General features: G+C 49.0%; 1 protein-coding gene and 1 long non-coding RNA gene across 2 annotated transcripts; one reads left to right on the top strand and one right to left on the bottom strand.

The window, feature by feature from the left end:
- Positions 1 to 2,836: 2,836 nt before the first annotated feature.
- Positions 2,837 to 5,494, bottom strand: Hnrnpa0 (heterogeneous nuclear ribonucleoprotein A0). The gene has a single exon (NM_001400783.1). The coding sequence runs from the start codon at positions 5,252 to 5,254 to the stop codon at positions 4,331 to 4,333; it is 924 nt and encodes a 307-aa protein (NP_001387712.1). The 5' UTR covers positions 5,255 to 5,494; the 3' UTR covers positions 2,837 to 4,330.
- An 8,432-nt stretch (positions 5,495 to 13,926) lies between these two features.
- Positions 13,927 to 17,035, top strand: LOC134482668 (uncharacterized). Its single transcript, XR_010059051.1, has 2 exons — positions 13,927 to 14,105; positions 16,751 to 17,035. It is a non-coding gene; the product is annotated as an uncharacterized LOC134482668 (long non-coding RNA).
- Positions 17,036 to 21,165: the final 4,130 nt, after the last annotated feature.

The following is a 21,165-nucleotide window of genomic DNA, read 5'->3' as shown; positions in this document are numbered from 1 at the left end:
CTTGGCAAAAAACAATACAATTTAAATGGCTGGCTTTTTAAAGGTCTCTGTGGCCTCGTATTCAAAAGGGACGATGACATAAGGAACCCAATCTACCATGCTTTGCATTCAAGTAAGCAGTGGGGATGTCCTCTGTGGCTCTGTCTACCTAACCCAGATAGTAAAAGCAGTTCAAGCACCTGTCACATTTCCCTGGGACACAGTCACTGCTGTCTACAGGCCCAACACAAACGCCGGGACACTCATATAATTGTTTAAATCCTCACCATCCAAACAAAACTATGGGTGTCTTAAGAGAAAAAGGCTGGCTTAGTAGTAACATTTGTTGAGTGTGTAGTAAGAGTGAATCTAAGGGTTTCCCTCAAAGACTTAGCAAATATTTACCGAGAGTGATTTGAAAATCCTATCAAGTCCTAAGAGATCTAAACAATTACAAAGTCCAGGAAGTAAGTTGACTTAACAGGTTAAACAGCAAACCAAAGTTCTCTCAATCTAGAAACCCACCCCTCTGACCCTGGACGAACGTCAGCCAGCACGTCCCAATCTGTTCTCCATCCTCTCGACAAAGCTCCATAATATAAATATTTGGTAAATCATTTACAATCCGAGCAAAGGCGAATGCTAACATCTATTAACACACTGGAATAGTGTGCCCTTTTAAGTAGGACACAGCAGTGTTTACCACTATGACCTCAGAACTCACCGTGTAACACCGAAGAGCAGCTGAGCAGTCTAGCATCTGAAGGCAGACTGCTTACGTTAGGGATCTGCAGCCCGGTACAACAGAGGTAACAGGGCCTCTTCACGGGATGTCTGCGGACTGAAATCAGAAATAACACGCGAACTCCTAACTACTTCTTAGGCTTTCAAGGAACTTTTTATAGGGGGGAAAATGCCATCTTCCACTTTTAAGAGAGCAGGAAGAGAGGACATCAAGCCCATCTGCAATGGGACTGCAAGCAGAAAACAGCCCCACTTAGCCGGGCAGTGGCTGGTCCTTCCAAAGAACCCAAAGAGCAACTATCTGTAATCCTAGCACTAGGTATGCCAAAGAATTCAGGGCGGTGTGGTCTACATGGCAAGTTTCAAGCCAGCTAAGGATATACGACAAGAAATCAAAGTATCGGGATGGGGGACAAACCAGGCCAAAATAAGGCTGAGAGATTTTCCCTATCACACTGACGCTGGAATTGGAAGAAACTTTCAAGTGTGGATGTTACCCAGGTCACACCCACATACTAGCTACAGGCAGGCAGTGCTCGAACCCACCCACACTCCCAAGTACACTTCCAATTAGCAGACACGTAGACAGCAACCTGAAATACAAGTGATCCAAACCAAAACTGTAAGCAACAAGGTCTACAAATCCACAGACCTGTGGTCTTGAGGGAAGGAATCCTAAATTCCAAATTCTCAGCCAACCTCTGTCTCTTTCCTAAAAACGAGAATCCACATTAGGATTTAAGCATGTGCACATTCAAGTCATACTTGATAGCACTTTATGACCTAAATCACTTTTAAACTCTAAAGATTTGGAATTCTGGGGTCTGGAGATGGCTCAGCTTTTGAAGAGGACCCCCCCCCCCCCCCACATCTGGCAACCTATAGTCCAGCTCCAGACTCTGAGCTCTGCAGGAACCTGCACTCGCACACACATTCCCCTTTTTTCAAAAGTACACTTAAAAAGATCCTATTACCATCTTTTTTTTGGCCACCTTTTTTTTTTTTTTTCTTCAGAGCTGGGGACCGAACCCAGGGCCTTGCGCTCGCTAGGCATCCTATTACCATCTTTAAAGATGTCCATCAAATATGGCTCAGCTGGTAAAGGAACTCAGATCCCCAGACCCAGCCAACAGGAGAGTGGACTCCAAAGCGTCCTCCTGCCTCCACAGGTGCTGGGTGAAAGGCACACGCTCACACACAAACCAATGTAAGGATCTTCCACACTATTAACTAATAATTACCTTACAACTTACACTCTGGAAAAATCAGCAAACATTCAGGCATGACAAACTATACTCAAAGGACTCTTATCACCACCTCCTGTCCTCCAAGTTCTCACCGGTGAAGCAAGACATCACAGTTGTCTACCCATTTAAAACACGCTACGTGCCAAAGGCTGGCTAGGGGAACACAGGAAGTGCCTACAAAAACATTACCATCTTCCTTTCACCGCCAACACTGATCTGTTAATAGACCTGGAACTGTGGGATCTTATGGAATTTTAAGTCATCCACTACCTTTTTACAAGTCACTTACTGAAAAACTGACCACCTCACATGTGACAATCTTCCACAATACCTAACAGCTCAGTTTTTTCATCAAATATAACCTTAAATCAGAGGTTAACGTGAGTTTTAGATCTTTTCCTGTACCCTAGAGGGATCCCAAAGAGCCTGCATTAGATCTTCAAGTGTAGTTTCAAGCAGGAATTTAAGGGAAGAATGGTGAAAAAGAAGTTCATGCAATTCTTACTTTCATGTGCAAACACACCCCTACACTGTCGACTGTTAAATTCTTGGACCGAGCATCAGCTATGGTTCACTGCACTGGGCAAACCAGCCTAACGTTGGCCCTCTCCTACCTTTGTAAGAGCCTTAGTAATTACAGTATTTTGGCTAGAGTCTGATCTTAGAAATTATAGAAAACTTAAAATGTGGAGGTTCCCACATAAAATATTTTAAAATGTGAAAAAAAAAAATCTTCCCAAAAGCTTGCTACTATAAGGCTTTGGGCTTTCAAACTGAGCCGGATTCTTACCATACCATTAAACCCAGCAAGTTAACTGGTACTCTGAACCCACCCACCAGGTTATACATACTCTCACTCGATCATGTAAGAATTGAAGTCTTTATTTGTGATATCCATAAACGTTGCTATTCTATGTTTCTATTCAGGAAGGCAATTTTCTCCTATTATCAGTGTTTGTTTTTTTTTTTATAAACAACAACTTGAATTCTATTGCATGAAGGGCTACAAATACACGTTAACCAAGCAGAATACAGATATTTTGTTTTACAACTTGCACCTAAAACCCCAGTACACACAGCTGCTTCAGTAGCTATCAGAGCAGTTTGGGGCTACTGCCCAAGCTATGCATAGCAGTTTACATATTCAAATCTCACGTAGAAAAGCGACTGATCACGGGCTGTTAACTACACTCCTGGGAAGCCCGTCTCAGCTACAAGTAAATGCGGACCTTTCAAGTCTGCAGACTTCTGGTGGCAAACTGCTAAATCTGATGAAATTGGTTTTTTTAAACCAACTTTCTTGCAGCTATACTGCCACTCTACCAGCAGATGGTGCTACATCGGTTGGACTTAAAAGGACAAAGTTCAGACTTAGGGAAGAAACGGTTTTTTTTAAACCTGCTCTGAAAATACATCTTAAAAAAACTCATTTAGTGTTAGGGTAAAATAGAACCCTTATTTGTAACCATTCATTACAGACAAACCAATAAGGGTGAAACTAGGTCATCTAAAAAAGTTTTAAACAGTTTATATGAATGAGAACACATGCTTTAAACACAAACTGTTTCTTTTAAAACTACACAGTACATATTTTGAGTAAATTCTCAGAGAAAGAAGAACCAACCATGTCAAGATGATAAGCAAACCGCTTATTACAGAGATGGATGCACAGAAACTGAACAGCCACATCCACCACTTCAAAACGTTTTGTCTGTAAAAGGTTAAATTCAACACATCACTAACTGGGCAAACAGGAAGGAGAAAAAAAAAAGAACCCACAAGACCTCCTTGAAGCTTCTCAAAGTACACATCAAAACCTAACAAAAATTTCCTTTAAAACGGTAAGGAGTGGATCCTAGAAAAAAAATGTTAGACATGTACGGTCAAACACAATGATTTATTAAAAATAAAACGTAAAAATGATTTTTGTACATATGCTTCCAAATTTCAGGCATGGGATCCAAGTAGGTTTCATAGAAAACGCTGTAGCCAGGTATCAAGTCCTTACAACAAAGTAAACTACCCTCCCACCCAACCCCCACCCCGGTTTTGCTACAGAATCAGCAAGTTCAGCCCCCCGCCCGCCGCCCCCCCAAAAAACACAAATTAAAACGAGACATCTTGCTAGTATAAAAACGACCAAGGTCCAAGTAATAATAAAAAAATAGAGTCCATCAATGACTGTAACACAAAAATGTGTGTGTGGGGCCGAGTCCACCTTCGGGGGGACGGGGACGGGCAGGCAAGCGGGGGTCGCGCCCCCCGGGGTGAGCGGCTCTCCCGGGGGCACCTGGGGTGGGCGCGGAGGGCGAGGGAGGCCGCGCCTGCCGCCGCCGCCGCTGGCATCCGGAACCCGGCTTCTAGAACGAGCCTCCGCCGTAGCCGCCGCCGCCGCCGCCGCCGTAGCCGCCTCTGTACGGTCCACTGTTGCTGCGGCCGCCCCAGCTGCCGCCGCCTCCGCCTCCGCCTCCGCCGCTCTTCATCGGCCCGTACGAGGACTGGTGCTGGCTGTAGCTGCCGAAGCCGCCGAAGCCGTTGCCGTAGTCGCTGCCGCCGTACGAGCCGCCGCCGCCGCCGCCCCCGTAGGCGCCGTAGCCCCCGTAGCCGCCGTAGCTGTTGTAGCCGCCGCCGCCGCCCTTGGCCAGCCCGTTCTGGTCTCGGCCGCCGCCGCCTCCCCCGCCGCCGCCGCGGCCCCGGCCGCCGCCGCGCCCGCCCCGGGCCGCCCGCGCGCCCCCGCCGCCCGCGTGGATATCCTCCTTGGGCACCGCCTTCTTCACCTCCACGCGGTGGCCCTGGATCGGGTGGAACTTGACCACCGCCGCCTTGTCGGCCGCGTCGTGGCTCTGGAAGTAGACGAAGCCGAAGCCGCGCTTCTTGCCGGACTGCTTGTCGGCGATGATCTCCGCCTTCTCCACGGCGCCGAACTGCGAGAAGTGCTCGATCAGGTCGCCCTCCGCCACGTCGCCCTTGAGGCCGCCCACGAACAGCTTCTTCACCTTGGCGTGGGCCCCGGGCCGCGCCGAATCCTCGCGCGACACGGCGCGCTTCAGCTCCACCGTGTTGCCGTCCACCGCGTGCGGCGACGCGGCCATGGCGGCGTCCGCCTCCTCCACGTTCGAGTAGGTCACGAAGCCGAAGCAGCGGGAGCGCTTCGTCTGGGGGTTCACCACCACCACGCAGTCCGTCAGCGTCCCGAAGGCCTCGAAGTGGCCGCGCAGCCCCGACTCACTCGTCTGCACGTTCAGGCCGCCGATGAACAGCTTGCACAGCTGCGAGTTCTCCATGTCGGACGCCCGGGCCCTGCCCCCGCCCTGCGCGCTCCGCGGCGTCGCCGTCGCCGTTAAGCGGTCGCCGAGGCCTCGTCAGAGCCCGGGCCCGGCCGCCGCCGCCGCCGGCGGGGAAGGGGCGGGAGGGGGAGGGAAGGGGCGCGCTGCCGGCCCGAGGGCGAGCCGAGGACGCTGGAACCCTACCAGGGCCGCCGCGGCCGCCACCTCCGCTCCCCTATCAGGACACCACACAAAGAGGCCGCTGAAGGCGCGCGCACCCTCCCCGCGCGGTGCGTCACCAGCGACGCCGGGCCGCCAGCCAATCGCCTCCGCGCTCGCCTTAGTCCCGCCTACCGCGCCGCAGCGCCGCTCTAGGCCGCGGCCTCCCCGCCCTCCGCGGTTTCCGTCCCGGCCTCGGGCTCCTTGGCGTCTGCCGCTTCTTCCGCCTCCACGCTCGCCCTCGACGCGGTGCTGCAGCACCCCGGAGACGGCCCGCCAAAGCCCTCCGCGCGCGTCCGCGGAGCGTTTCCTGTCAGCCGCGCGGCTGTTCCCGCAGCCTTCCCTCCCTCCCTTTGCCGGATCCCCAGGCCCAACTCCTCAGTGGCGTTCGCGCCAGCCCCTTGAGGGACGTGTCCGGATAGCCAATCAGCGACAGAACCTGGATCACACTTCCGTTTTCCGCCGCTGCGGGACGGGCGCGCACCTCTTGAGCGCTGGCCCGGCGCCTCCTGTGCGGAGCTGGCTGTCGCCCGCACGCCTCGTCCTCGCGCGCCCTCGCGGGAATTCTGGCCGTTCCCAACGGATCTGCCCGGGGCCCCGCGCGGGCTTTTTGAAAACTTGACTGTTGGGGCCGGCCCGCACCTGGCGTCAGCTCCCCTCGGGCGGCACAAAGATGGTGGGCCGAGGCCTGACCCCCCAAAGCGGTTATTGGCCGTTTACGGTGGGCTGGTGGCCCGGTTAAGCTAATGTGACTCTTGCCCCGTGCCACTCTGCTCGCCCAAGCGAGTCCGTGAGAAATTAACAACTCCAAAGCCCTTCAGGCCGGGTGACCCAGACAAGGCCCGAGCCCGGCCCGTGGTAGCGGCTAGCGATGCTCCGCCCTGTTCCTCTGCAGCAAACTCCTGCAGACATGTTCCGTGCGAGCCAGCCAGTGTTTAATCTGCCCCTTCTGAACGCTGCTACCTTTGAGACGGGCTTTATTCAGCCCAGGCTGACCTCGAACTCATGGGATATTAGCCCCCCCAAGCATGTTCTATGAAGTTTTCACATTTTTATTACGTTCTCACCACCATCCCTCCTGTGGTTTGGGAATATAAAGTCAGGGCTTCACGAATCAGAGTTGTGTCCCCAGCAACCCCTTTCCCGTTACTTTCCATCTTCCTCATTCGGGTGCACCTCTGTGCCCTGCTGCCAGCTTCGTGAACACATACAGCCATTTTACCAACTTTATTCAATATAGCTAGATTAAAAACTGTCGGGTACAGTGCTTAGTGTTCACAGACAAGATCTCGATTTCTACAGTGTCTCAGGGTTTCTCTTGCTGCAACGAAAACACCATGACCAAAAAGCAAGCTGGGAAGGAAAGGGTTTATTTGGTTTCCATCTCCCCTTCATAGTCCATCATTGGAGGAAGTCAGGAACTCAAGCAAGACTAGAACCAGGAGGGGGGGATGATGCTTACTGGCTCGATTCACATGGCTTGCTCGGCCTGCTTTCTTATAGAACACAGGACCACCAAGGATGGCACCCACCACCCAAAGTGAGCTAGGCCTTCCCCATTGATCAACTAGTTGAGAAAATGCCCTCTAGCCGAATTTCACGGCATTTCCTCAACTGAAGCTCCTTTCTCTCCGATGGCTCTTACCTTCTGTCAAGTTGACACACAAAATCAGCCAGTACATACAACAAGGAAAACGTGGGGCTCCCCCCCGCCCCCATTTTAAAATAAACTTGAGGGCTGAAGAGATGGCTCACTGGTTAGCAGCACTTGCTGTTTCCAGAGGACCTGAGTTCTGGTCAGTTCCCAGCACCCTGGTGAGAGCTTCCGCCCTAATGGAAGCTCTGGCCTCTGCACACACCCCTGCACTCATGTGCATATGCAGACACCCGCACCTATACATGATGTTTAAAACATTTTAAGTAATGGTTTTTAAGACCGTAGCTTTATTGCCCCAAAATTGTACGCCAGGATTGGATTCAAGCGGCAGGTCGGGTGGGGTGTGCATCACGGTGTTTGAACACGGGAGGGCTAAAATAGCACAGCAAGCAGAAAGTTCAAGGCAAGGAGCTGTTTGGTGTTCGTCTGGAGTTACAGATGATTTAAAGCCACCATGTGGGCGCCGGGAATCCAACCCGAGCAGCCAGTGCTGTTAACTTCTGAGTCATTTCTCTGGCCTCAGGTCTTTTTTTTTTTTTTTTTTTTTTAATCGATTTTGCCTTTTGACAGTTTATGATTATTCTCTCCCACCCGTGTCAACCCAGCTCTTCCTTATGGTCCCTTTCTCGGATTCATGCCGATTTTATTTTCCTGACCATTTAGTTTAACCAGGACTTTCTTTTGACTATTGAGTTGGACCTATGCACTGGAGCCTGGTGGGGCCACCTGTGAGTACACAAAGACAACAGCCCCCTCTTCTTGAATATGTCAGTGACAAATAGGTCCAAAGTGAGGGTAGGAACCCTCGAGTCCCTATGCCACCCCTGCCTCACTGCGTTTGAGCCAACTCTTGGGCAGACCTCAGGCGGGCATCCACAGCTGCTGTCAGTTGCGATTACAACAGCTGTGTGTGGACTAGAGGATGGTATTTTACAGTCCACACACCACACACACACACACACACACACACACACACACACACACACACACACCTTAGAAGGCATTCTACCAGATTATTATGGTGCTTGAGTAAACTCTTATTTTCTCCTACCCCAGAAGGGCCTTCCTTCCCATTGTGGTCTAGAGAGGGTGATGTAAGGAAGATGGTCAGACCCACATGGTGTGTCAGCCGAAAAACACTCCCATGCCGCCTTCCCTGCTATGGCAACAGTTGACCCACTGAAGTTTCCTTCTAGTGATCGTTGCTTACCCAGGTCTAGTTGTACAGCCTGACAGGGTAATTGGCTGAAAAGGAGCAGCAAGCAGCAGGGACACCCCAGGAAGCAGCACTCGGGGCCTTTGAAAGCCAACCTACCAGCCACTCGACAGCTGTAGTCACAGCACCTGCCAGTTAGGGGTGGCCAGCAGGGTGGGGGCAGCGGGAGGGAAGGCTGAGAATGAGGAAGAACAGGCTATCAGTAGCCACAGAGTAGGAAATACAGGCTCTGGTCACCAGAAGAGTCCCACAGCACTATCAAGTCTTCAAGGACACCCAGGCCCACAGCTGTAACACTGGGTGCTGTCACAGGCAGAGGGATCTCACGCCCTCAGCCCACATAGAGCTGTAGCACTTAAGTGACCTAAAGGGGTCCCCATATCTGAGGCCTTGGGAGGTGCCACCCACTGTGGCTCCCACCTCCTGCTGCCCAGGCTTCTTTCTCCTCCACCCCTTACAGTTCCTATACTGCTCAGTGCAGAAGGACCCTCCAGCCAGCTCGTCAACGGTGCTATAGCTGATCCTCCAGCGACAGTCGGAGCCGGGCTTCATACTCTAGTAATCAAAACTAGCGGTAAATGGCAAGGAGACAAGCCCAGAAGATCAAGGAGCTATCCTAATGGATACAAGATGATGCCCTGGTCTCCACTGTGTCTTGCAGATATCCACTGGAATCTTACCTTAGACCGGGGGTTCTCAACATGTAGGTCATGACCCACTTGGGGGTCATCCAAGACCATCGGGAAACATCACGATTCATAACAGTACCGAAAATACAGTTAAGAAGTAACAACAAAAATAATTTTGTGGGTTAGTGGGGTCACCACAACCTGTGGAACTGCATTAAAGTGTCATGGCATTAGGAAGGTTGAGAACCATTGCCTTAGACTAAGTATAACACTTAACCTTGCTGAATCTTTACAAGGATCGAAAAGGTTTTGTTGGGCAGCAATTTCCTCTGAGATAAAACCTTCCAACTTTGAGGGAAACTCCTTAAGACATCAGTAAAGGGCTGGAGAGATGGCTCAGCGGTTAAGAGCACTGGCTGCTCTTCCAGAGGTCCTGAGTTCAATTCCCAGCAACCACATGGTGGCTCACAACCATCTGTAATGGGATCTGATGCCCTCTTCTGGTGTGTCTGAAGACAGCTACAGTGTACACGTATAAATAAAATAAATAAATCTTTAAAAAAAAAAAAAAAAGACATCAGTGAAGCATTCAGTCCTGCAGGGAAGCCCCTTAAACTTGGAAGACAATAACTTCAGGAAGTCCCTGAAATCCACCAGATTCACCAGGCTCCGCCCTCCCCTGAGGACCTCAGAGGAAAAAGTGCTGCTGAGAAAGAGACTCAGGCTAGTGGAACTGCCTGGAAGACATGGTTTCCACAACTGCCTGCAAGTTGTGTGGTGAGGTCCAAGTTCCCAGTTTCCCTGAGCCGTCACCCACTCTGGGGTGGTCATTTGGGTGATGCAGCTGTCTTTGGGACAACTCCGCTTTGATAAGTAACCCCAATAAAATCCGCTGGTTCCCCAAATTGGTTGGACCTTGGTAGTATTCTTACCATGGTCTGTTGTTGGTTCCTTGTGCAGACTGAGTAGACATTTTCTCAGGGACGGCACCACACAACAGGTAAGTCCTATGCCAGCCTTTCACTGAAGAAACCAAGGCCATGACCACAGTCAGCTGCCCAAGCTTTGTACAGAAGAGTCAAGTCAAAGAAATACAGTAGACTGGAAGCAGAACGGATCGTGGTCCCATCTTTCTGAATCCCTTTGCTTCTTAACTCAAGACTTTAAAATAGTTAAGGACCCAAGGGAGATACTGTCACTTTGATATCATTAATGTGCCTATCCAACTGCACCTGAGGGTAATTGTAGTGTTTCTGCCACTAATTAGCATAAACAACAGCAGTCCCTTAGGATCTTACACTCTGGTGACAGCAGAGCTGCTGAGCATTAATTAGTATAGGTAATTCTGTCTGTCATGTTTGCACACTGAAGTCACCTAATAGAGCACTTCTCAGGAAGTCACATATCCCTGTGGCTTAGCAATGCATGACTGCAGTTCCAAAAATGTCACCCGAACAGAGGAAACACTGACCCCAGATTGAATCTGCATATTCTATAAGGGAAAAAAAAATCAAAACACGGATTAGCAGCCTCAGTGCCTTGTTTGTGAGTGGCAGAAGGCAAAGTGTCCACCCAGCTGTGTCCTTCTGTTGTAAAAATATAAAAAATAAAATGCTGTCTTTTATCCCCCAAGTAGGTCTGGCACCGTAGTGCCCCCCAAGATATCTGATATCTTAATCTCAGTCAGCAAAGCATCTGCTCTGCTCCATCCCATATCACATGGCCGAAGGCCTCTGAGCCCAGCAGCAATCTCGCTACCCATCCAGTTCCCAAGGCAGGCTGCCACCATGGCAGAAATATATATCCTAATTCCATGGCGGCCCAGTGTCCCAGCCACCACATACTTTCTTTTTTTTTTTTTTTAAGATTTATTTATTCATTTATTATAAGTACACTGTAGCTGTCTACAGACACACCAGCAAAGGGCATCAGATCTCATTACAGATGGTTGTGAGCCACCATGTGGTTGCTGGGATTTGAACTCAGGACTTCTGGAAGAGCAGTCAGTGCTCTTAACCGCTGAGCCGCCTCTCCAGCCCTGCCACATACTTTCTTAAATTTAAATCGCCACAGAAAAGAACACACAACACAATAACCTCTGATCAATTGATAAGATATGATTGCCCATCTAAATACACAAAGCCCTGTACACATCCACCCTTAAGAACATTCATAAGGGCCTGTAAAGGCGCAGCGTGGAATCTTTTTTTTTTTTTTTTTTTTTTTTTGGTTCTTTTTTTCCGGAGCTGGGGACCGAACCCAGGGCCTTGCGCTTCCTAGGCAAGCGCTCTACCGCTGAGCTAAATCCCCAGCCCCCACAGCGTGGAATCTTAACGTCAGCCTCCATGTTGTCTCCCGGCGGCTTCTTTGCAGTTTTCCCTTTCTGGTCCTTTCTGTCCCAGCCTCCTGCCCATCCTTCCTTCTCCTCCAATGACAGGCCTTGTTCTATCCTGTAACTGCCTCACCCGTATGATCATCCCACATTTATCCCTACCTTTCCAGAGAGTCAAAGCCAGTCCCCAAGCTCATGTCACACACCTCAGAGTCTGCCTCTCCGATCTCTGCTGCTGCATGGTGTCCCCGGAATCAGATGATGCCCCCAAAATATTCAACTTTGCCCAAGGATGTCATGAGGTCACTTGCTGTGATGGTCAATCTTATTCATTTTTATATAATCTTATTTTAATCCCCAGCTCCGAAAAAAAGAACCAAAAAAAAAATAATCTTATTTTATTTTTATATAATCTTATTTATCTCTCAGCCTGGGTCTCTCGACCCCGCCCTACCTATCCTAGAATTCTCGACATAGGCCAGGCTGGTCTTGAACTCACAGAGACCTTTGTCCTCTGCCTCCCCAGTGGTAGGAGGTAAGGTGTGTGCCTCCACGACCGGCTATCATGGCTAATTTATTGTGCACTTGGCTGGAATTAGAATCACCTAAGTAAGACTATCTGGGCATGTCTGTGAGGATGTTTCTAGAAAAAAAAAAGTTGACTGAGGTGTGAAGGGGGAATGTTTGGGTGTTTTGGAGACTCAGTTGTGTCGCGCGATGTTTTTGGAAAACTGTCTTATGTCAGGATGTTTCTTCCTGAAGCAGACCTGTGGGACAGACACATGGGAGGATGTTTTGCTGAAAACAGACAGGTGGTGTTCTTCTGGAAGTTTCCTGGAAACACATGAGATGTTCCGCTAGAGCAGGTGCTCGAAAGAACTCACGACGTTTGAAAGGGGTCTACCTACCACCCGACAGACAGTGGGCGATGCTGGGTAGCACTGGGTCACCTCACCTCCTCCGCTGATCACTGTCGGTCATGACGTCATAGAGAGAGACGCACCAAAGAACTTCCGGTGGTGCTCTAGCAACTTCCCTGGGCTCGGGCCAATTGACAGAGCCTCACGGATTCTTCTAGATCGAGCTGCCGTTGCTGATTCGAGACTGGTGTCTGTGAGGGGATGGAGTTACCACTGCTGATCTGTGTGAACTGAACTGCTTATGTTCTCCGGACGACACAGATCGGATTCACCCCAAAGAACTGCTTCTAAACAGGTGCACATCCCGTAGTCCTATTTACCATCTCTTCTCCCCTACTTTTGGATGGTAGGTTCAAAGGGGGGGAAGGGGTGGAAGCACTTGAGAATCCTTATTAAATTTTTTCAAAATTGTTTTCAAAATTGTTTCAAAATCTAAGCCTACAGAGGTGTGAACAAACTCCGCGTTTGAGGGCAGCACCCACCCAGCGGCTGGGATCTTGGATTGAATGAAAACAGCAGTTCTCTCACCTCACTCCTTCCTGACAGCAGATGGACTGTGGCCAGCTGCCTCTCTCTCCTCCCACCGTGATGGACTACATCCCCTCGGAGCACAGGCTAAAATCACATGGCTTCTGTATCCCATCACAGCAACAAGTAAGGAGCATGCCCACTGCAGGAGATCTTCCGGTCTCAGAAGCTCTTTACAACAAGCACCACGGTCATGAAAACCGAACTATCGCTTTTGTTCTGGTGCCCCCAACCCGGCTCACTCACAAGGATACCGTTCCCTGTTGCTCTCTGTGAAAAACACCGTGACCAAAAGCGGCTTGGTGGTGGTTTTGAATGGTAATGACCCCCAAAAGCTCATATATTTCAACACTTGGTCCCTACTGGATGGAACTGTTTGGGAAGGATTAGGAGGTGTAGCCTTGTTGGAGGAGGAGTGTCACCAGGGTCTGGCTGTGAGGCTTCAAGAGCCCATACCACCTCCAGTTCTCCCTCCTCTCCCCTCTCCCCTCTCCCCTCTCCCCTCTCCCCTCTCCCCTCTCCCCTCTCCCCTCTCCCCTCTCCCCTCTCCCCTCTCCCCTCTCCCCTCTCCCTCTCTCGACTTTGGATCAAGTTGTAAGCTTTGCATCTCTGCTCCAGCACCATGCCAGCCCGCTGCATGATGGTTCTGAACTCCGACCATCTAGTACCATATGTCCCAATAGACATTTTCTTTTTGTGTAAGTTACCTTAGCCACGGTGTACCCTCAATGCAATAAAAAAATAATGAAAGTAACTAAGGTATGTTGCAGTACAAATAAAAAATGGCCGCAACCAGTGGTTCCCATGTGTCACCCTTCCACACTGTCTTCTCCACCCCCAATCTTCCACGCTTTCTTGGACCCGGGACATCACTCCCTGGCGTTAGTTCTGGCACCATAGGGCCCTCTAGAACTAACATTAGTCTGTCTCAGCAGCGGCTGGTCCCAGTGTGGCACCACACCATGTAAGCCCAGCTATCTTCTAGCCCCAGCGGTCTCTCCATTCCCATTGCTAGTCGCCCTGGCCAGCCCTGGCCAGCCAGGAACTCTGGTCCCAGCTACCCGGTAACATCAAGACTCAACAAACTGCAACCCAACAACGGGATTTATATGTTAAATACTCAATCCACAATACATCCACAGAATAAATTCACTGCCAATTAATATAGATAGAAACCGCCCATCCAGACAAGATGAAACTGACCTAGACCACCTGGATCGGAATCCGCCTCCTCCTGTCTCCATCTTTGTCTCTTGGCTCCTCCTCCTTTTTCCTAGACTTTCTCCGCCTACCCTTCCTTCTCATCCAATGATAGGCTTCGCTTTATCCTGGCCCCGCCTTGCTGCCTGATGACATCATCCTACACAGGTAAGAAAGGGTTCATTTCATCACACAGCTTATACAGTTCGTCATGAAGGGAAGTCAGGGCAGCCACTCAGGTTAGAACCCGGAAACAGGAACTGAGGTAGAGGCCATGGAGGACTGCTGCTTACTGGCTTGCTCCCAGCGGGTTGCCCAGTTGCTTTTGTATACCACCCAGGACCACGTGCTCCAGGAAAGCACTACAGACAGTGGCCCTCCTATATCAATCATTCATCAAGAAAACGCCCCACAGACATACATGCCCACAGGCCAATCCGAGGAGATGCTTCTCCACCGAGCTTCCCTCATCCCACTGTGTCAAGCTGACAAAAACCCAACCATCACAGGCATTGGGCAGTAAAGCTTGGTGAGTGGCCCGATTGTCAAGACAGAACAGTAATAGCAGAAGAGAGAGACCCACAGACATACCCCTGAGATACATTATAAAGTCATACACACACACACACACACACACACACACACACACACACGGAGAATGTCTTAATTTGGTGGACCGCACTGATGTGGCTGGGGATTTAACTTTTGCTCTTCATTCTCATGTCTGCTTCAAGAGGCAAAACTCTAAGCACGGTGCCTGAAAATGTAGGAAATGTTTTAAAAGTGCCAAAGGGTAGCTGAGCCCAGTCGTATTTAGGGTTTCACTGCTGGGAAAAGACACCATGACCAAGGCTACTTTTTATAAAGGACAACATTTAGTTGGGGCTGGTTTACAGTTTCAGAGGTTCAGTCCATCATCATCAAGGCGGGAATATGGCAGCACCCAGGCAGGCATGGGGCAGGAGGAGCTGGGAGTTTTACATTTTAATCTGAAGGTGGCCCGGATGAAACTCACTTTTCCACCCTGGGAGGATCTTAAGCATAGAACCTCAAAGCCCAACCCCCACAGTACTGCACTTTCTCCAACAAGGACACACCCACTCCAACAAGGACACACCCACTCCAACAAGGACACACCCACTCCAACAAGGACACACCCACTCCAACAAGGACACACCTCCTAACAGTGCCACTAACATTGGGTCAAGCATATTCAAACCACCCCATATATAAAGGGGATTTATTAGAATGGCTTACAGGCTGCGGTCCAGCTAGGCCAACAGTGGCTGAGTCCCAATAAAAGGTCCAAGAAACCAGTTGTAAGTAAGTCACTTTCCTAGAATTTAAAATATATTTAGGACTGGAAAGATGGCTCGCGGTTAAGAGCACTGACTGCTCTTCCAGAGGTCCTGAGTTCAATTCCCAGCAGCCACATGGTGGCTCACGACCATCTGTAATGGGATCTGGCGCCCTCTTCTGGTGTGTCTGAAGACAGCTACAGTGTATGCATATAAATAAAATACATAAATCTAAAAAAAAAAGGGGGGGGTTGGGGACTTAGCTCAGCGGTAGAGCGCTTGCCTAGCGAGTGCAAGGCCCTGGGTTCGGTCCCCAGCTCTGGAAAAAAAAGAAAAAAAAAAACAAAAAAAAAAACCCTCTCTCTTGGGTTTTAGTTCATTGCAGATGTCGTCAAGTTGACAACCAAGAGCAGCCGTCACAGCAGCTTGAGCAGAGGACAGGACAATAAAATGGGAACACACGCTTTTAGAACGTGATAAACAGGCAGTAGCTGAAAACAAACCAGAGAAGCCAGGTTTTGCTCTGCAAAACTTCAGGCAACTTTAGAAACCAGTGGGCATCAAACAGCTCTGAAGGCAGGGGTGCAGATGACATTCAAAGCAGGAAAGGCTACGAAAAACTTAAGAGTTTCAGCACATAGAGTTTCCAAATCCCCCCCCCCCACAAACACCCAGCAGACAGATTAAAATCTTATCTTCGGGTCCTTGGGTGTGGTGGCTCAGGCCTGCAGTTCCAACACTCACAAGGGAGAAGCAGGGAGACAGCTGTAAATTGAAGGCCAGCCTAGTCGGCATAGCAAGTTCTAGGTCAGCCGTGGCTATACAGGGAAACCCTGTCCCCAATAAATAAATAAATAAATGACAAATAAATAAATAAATAATAAGGTGTGGGGCATCAGGCCTTTAACTCACTTAAGCAGAGGCGCTGAGAATTTCTGAGTTCTACAAAGTTAGGGCAGCCAGGTCTCCTCATCCCTGCGCCACTGTGAAAAGCTTCCTTTGAATTGCTGACACTCACTGGGGCATACAAGAGAAGGTTCTCTTTGTTTTTCAAGACAGGGTTTCTTTGTGAGCTCACTCTGTAGAACTGGCTGGCCTTGAACTCAGAGATCCTCCCACCTCGGCCTCCCGAGAGCTGTGATTAAAGGCGGGCACCACTGTGTCTGGCTCCGGTCTCTGTTACTTTTCGATTGCTGTGAAAAGACTTCACGACCAAGGGCAACTTACACAAAGAAAACATGTATTGCGGTTTACAGCTCCAAAGGCTGGGCATCTCAGACAGGGACAGCAGCAGACAGAGCAGTATGAGAATTCGTATCCTGACCCAGAGGTTCGGCCGATTACGTGTTGTTAAAACTCCCATGCTCTAGACATATGGGTTGTCATAGCGGTAAACGGGGGTTGGGGAGAGGGTCATGGGAGGGGGAAGCAGAATTTTCGAGTATTAGCTACTGAACTCACTAGAACACCCGACCTGTCTGGGTACCAGATTACTGACACCAGGATGGATTTCAGACCTCCCAGGACTTGGAAGATCTTCTGAAGAAAACCACCAGGGCCAAGAGAAAAGAGAGCTAATGCTCACAGCCGGAAGCCGAGATGGGGAGACCTTAGGAGGTCGATGTGGGGTGGAGTGAGGCAGTCCCCTTTCTCCTGCAGAGCTGCTGGTTGTCTGTCTGTGTCTTCGTGTGCCGCTCTAAGGTGAACACACGGCGGGGAATTACCAGACATTGGAAGAAATCGCCAAGCATGAGACTGAAGTGCAGGGTGACATGGGAAATAAAGGCAGCCGCAGGGAAACCTTTCGATTATTTTCTTTTATTTTCTTTCTCCTTCAAATTCAAAGTCATGATCTCTTTTCTCACTGATTGCCATTGCATGGATATATGCATATTATATAAATATATACATATGTATATATGTACATACACACATACACATACATGCACACATACATACACATACATACACATACATACACACATACATACATACACACATGCAAATATACATACACACATACGTACGTACATATACACACACATACATATATAAAAACACACACATGGGGTTGGGGATTTAGTTCAGTGGTAGAGCGCTTGCCTAGCAAGCATCAAGGCCCTGGGTTCAGTCCCCAGCTCCGAAAAAAAGAAAACCACACACATACATACACACATACACACATACACACACATACATACATACACACACATACACACATGCATACACACATACATACATACACACACGCATACATACATACACACATGCATATATACATACACACATACATATACACACATACATATATATAAACAGACACACACACATACATAATACACACATACATGCATACACACATATGTACATACATACATACATGCATACATACATACATATTCAGACTGCATGTCACCTGTGAGTATGCTTTCAGGGCCAACACTTGATAATGGCTAACAGTTGGTACGCTCTTCCCTGCGAAGACTATTTCTCCCGCTCTCAGCATTCTTCGGTTGCCTATGGTTCTTTGTGCACTGTTGAGGTCTCAAGAACCTAGGGAAATGCTACCTGAAAACTGAAAACAGAGGCCAGCAAGATGGACCAGCAGTTAAAGGTCCTGTGACCTGACTTTTGGTTCTTTATCAGGTTCCCTTTCCAAGCACCCTTCTCCACCGAAACCCCTTCAAAGCCCCCACACTAGGTGGAAGGAAAGACGGTAGGGGGAAGGGGGGTGCTGATCTCATCTGACTACTTCCTGCTGATTAGGGGTATGAGTTCCTTGGGAGGAGTCCAATCTCCAACCAGCAATCCAGCGTAGCAGGGAGAGCAGCAGCTCCCATCTCTAGGGGCTCTGGCATATCCACACCCTCTCGAGAGTCCTCCGATTCCAAGTGTAAACTGTTTGCAGCTGGCACCATCCCACCCGGACAGAGCACGAGACAAGGCCCAGTCGGCTGCTGTGGACCATCAGAAGCAGCCTCATAGCCCACACCTGGGATTAAAACAAGAACATATTCATACAGCAGCCATACTTATATTTTTAAAGACACCAGCATTCTCACTACAGGGCCTTGCCTCCAAACCTTACAACCGTAGTTCAATTCTTGAACTCACAAGATGGAAGGAGGCCATTGGCCTCCACAAACTGTCCCCAAATCGTGACTTGTGCAAACTCCCATAACTCTCATCCCCCAATAAATGTTAAAAAAAAAAAAAAAAAAAAAACCTGAAAACAAAACAGAAAGAAATAGAGGGGGAGGGGAGGAAAAGAGGAAGAAAAGACAAAAATTTTAAAAAAGACAAACGAAAGAAAGTCGGGGGAGGGGGAGGGAGCAGTGGCAGGAGAGATGGCTCAGTGGTTAAGAGCACTGACTGCTCTTCCAGAGGTCCTGAGTTCAAATCCCAGCACCCACATGGTGGCCCACAACCATCTGTAATGGGATCCCATGCCCTCTACTGGTGTGTCTGAAGTCAGCTACAGTGTACTTGATACATAATAAATAAATCTTTAAAAAAAACAAAAAGTCAGAGGAGGGCATAGATAGGAGATTTAAAAGGAGGAGGAGGAGATAATAAAAGAAGAACTGTTTGAAACCAAACAGAGATAAAACACCAGCAAAGAGAAGCCCCTGGGATGGAGCGGAGGGGAGGAAAACACAGCCGAGCCCACACCGGAGAGATAGAGGGCCTTGTTAGGGTCCAGCGACGGGGCTCTTCACAACCCAGCCCCACAATGCTCTGGTTACTATGACCCAGCATTTGATACAGCAGTTTCTGGGGACACACACAGAATGTGATTTTACAGAGTCCCCCAAATGCCTCTGCAAGCAGGTGTTGTCCAGCTCAGAATCAAGAAGGAACCTGAGGTACGGAGATGACAATGCCCCATTGCTTCGGGGCTGTGGTCAACACGATCCAGAGCAGAGCCGGTCTCCAGGCTCTGGCACCTCCCGCTGCCTCCTGGCGCGAGTGGGAAGTGGGCCGGGGATAGCGAGGCCGGTCGCTGCTGCCAGCTTCACTGGGGAATGGAGAAGCTGACAGAATCCGGTGGGTTACAGAACAGACGGAGATGATTCTGGGACTCGGACTGACAGGAAAGTCAAGGGGACAAGTGTAATTCAACCAAGGTACTCGAAAGTTCAAGCCATGGGGTGAAAGGGCATTTGATTCCCTGAAATAAAACCTGGTGCTGAGTTTTGACTCTGATTTGCTTACTTTCCCCTCCTCGCTCTTCTTTCGCGTTTCATTACTTATTTTAAAATGTATTTATGCATCTTGTTCAATTATGTTAACGGGAGTGCTCTGTCTGCATGTACACATGCATGCCAGAAGAGGGCATCAGATCCCTTTAGAGGGTCTGGGAATTAAACTCAGAACTTCTGGAAGACCAGTGTTCTCACACAGTGCATTTGCATGAGGAGCCCTGAGGGTTGTCAGGGTCTCTCTCTTCTCTCTTCTCTCTTCTCTCTCTTCTCTCTTCTCTCTTCTCTCTTCTCTCTTCTCTCTTCTCTCTTCTCTCTTCTCTCTTCTCTCTCTCTCTCTCTCTCTCTCTCTCTCTCTCTCTCTCTCTCTCTTTCTCTCTCTCTGCCTCTCCTCACTGCCTGGCTAATTCTGCTGGCCATCAGTCTGGACTCTTCAAGATACCTTAGGCTACTCTCTTTCTCTCATCTCCCAGACCACACAGACACAGGGGCATCACGTCCTCATTTTCATCAACCACAACGTTCGGATTTTCTATGAACAATAGCCCCGCATCTAGTTATTCTCTGTGACAAAGGCTACATGTCACCTTATTCTCAGTAGCAGGAATAGAGTAGAGCGTGAGGAGTCTGATCCTACTGTCCTCCAAGTTCAAATCAGAACGGAAATGCTGCGCTGGAAACCTCGGCTGAGCAGGGCACATGAAGCAATCCAGTCGGCCGGCTTCTCACACGTGGGCAAACCCATTGGACTGTTGCTCTGTGTTTCCTGCATTTCCTCTTTCTTTCTTTCTTTCTTTTTTTTTTTTTTTTTCTTTTTTTTTCGGAGCTGGGGACCGAACCCAGGGCCTTGCGATTGCTAGGCAAGCGCTCTACCACTGAGCTAAATCCCAAACCCCGCATTTCCTCTTTCAGTGACTAAAGTTATGTCAAATTCATTGTCATGCCCAATAGTTTGCTAATTTCCATCATTTGTTGTTTATTCAATGACTGCTTGCCTTTGGTACTTGATCAAAGATTTTTTCTAATTTAAAAAGACCAGTGAGATGATGGCTCAGTGGTTAAGAGCACTGACTGCTCTTCCAGAGGTCCTGAGTTCAGTTCCCAGAAACCACATGGTGGCTCACAACCATCTGTAATGGGATCTGATGCCCTCTTCTGGTGTGTCTGAGGACAGCTGCAGTGTGCTTATATATAATAAATAAATACGTTTTTAAGGTATAAATCTATTTTCTCTCAATACTGTATTTTTTATAAAAATGTTATTTTATATGTATGAGTGTTTTGCCTGAATGTGTATCTATGCACCGTGTGCATGCCCCTTGACTGCAGAGGTTGTCAGAACCCCTGGAAATGGAGTTACTACTGTGAGTCCCAGTGGGGTTGCAGGGACCCAAACCCAGATCCCATAAAAGAGCAGCAAGCTCTCTTAACTGGGGAAACACCTCTCTAACCCTGGTATGATATAGTTTTAAACAGAAGAATGGGAAAATTCTTAGGTTATGAAAACCCTCTCCACAAATTAATTATTTTTTAATTACATTTTCTAAGTGGTCAATGGACAGATGTGTTCACTGACCAGTGACATCTAATTTCTACCACACTGATGGTTCATGAAATTAAAAAGAACACCCAGACCTGGGCATGGTGGCACATCTTTAATCCTAGCACTCAGGAGGTAGGAGTAGGTGGACCTCTGAGTTCCAGGCCAGTGTGGTCTACAGAATGAGT

The sequence above is a fragment of the Rattus norvegicus genome, chromosome 17 (genome assembly GCF_036323735.1).
Source record: "Rattus norvegicus strain BN/NHsdMcwi chromosome 17, GRCr8, whole genome shotgun sequence".
Classification (NCBI taxonomy): domain Eukaryota; kingdom Metazoa; phylum Chordata; class Mammalia; order Rodentia; family Muridae; genus Rattus; species Rattus norvegicus.
Note: the sequence above shows the minus strand (reverse complement) of the source record. Positions and strands in the feature narration are given on the sequence as shown.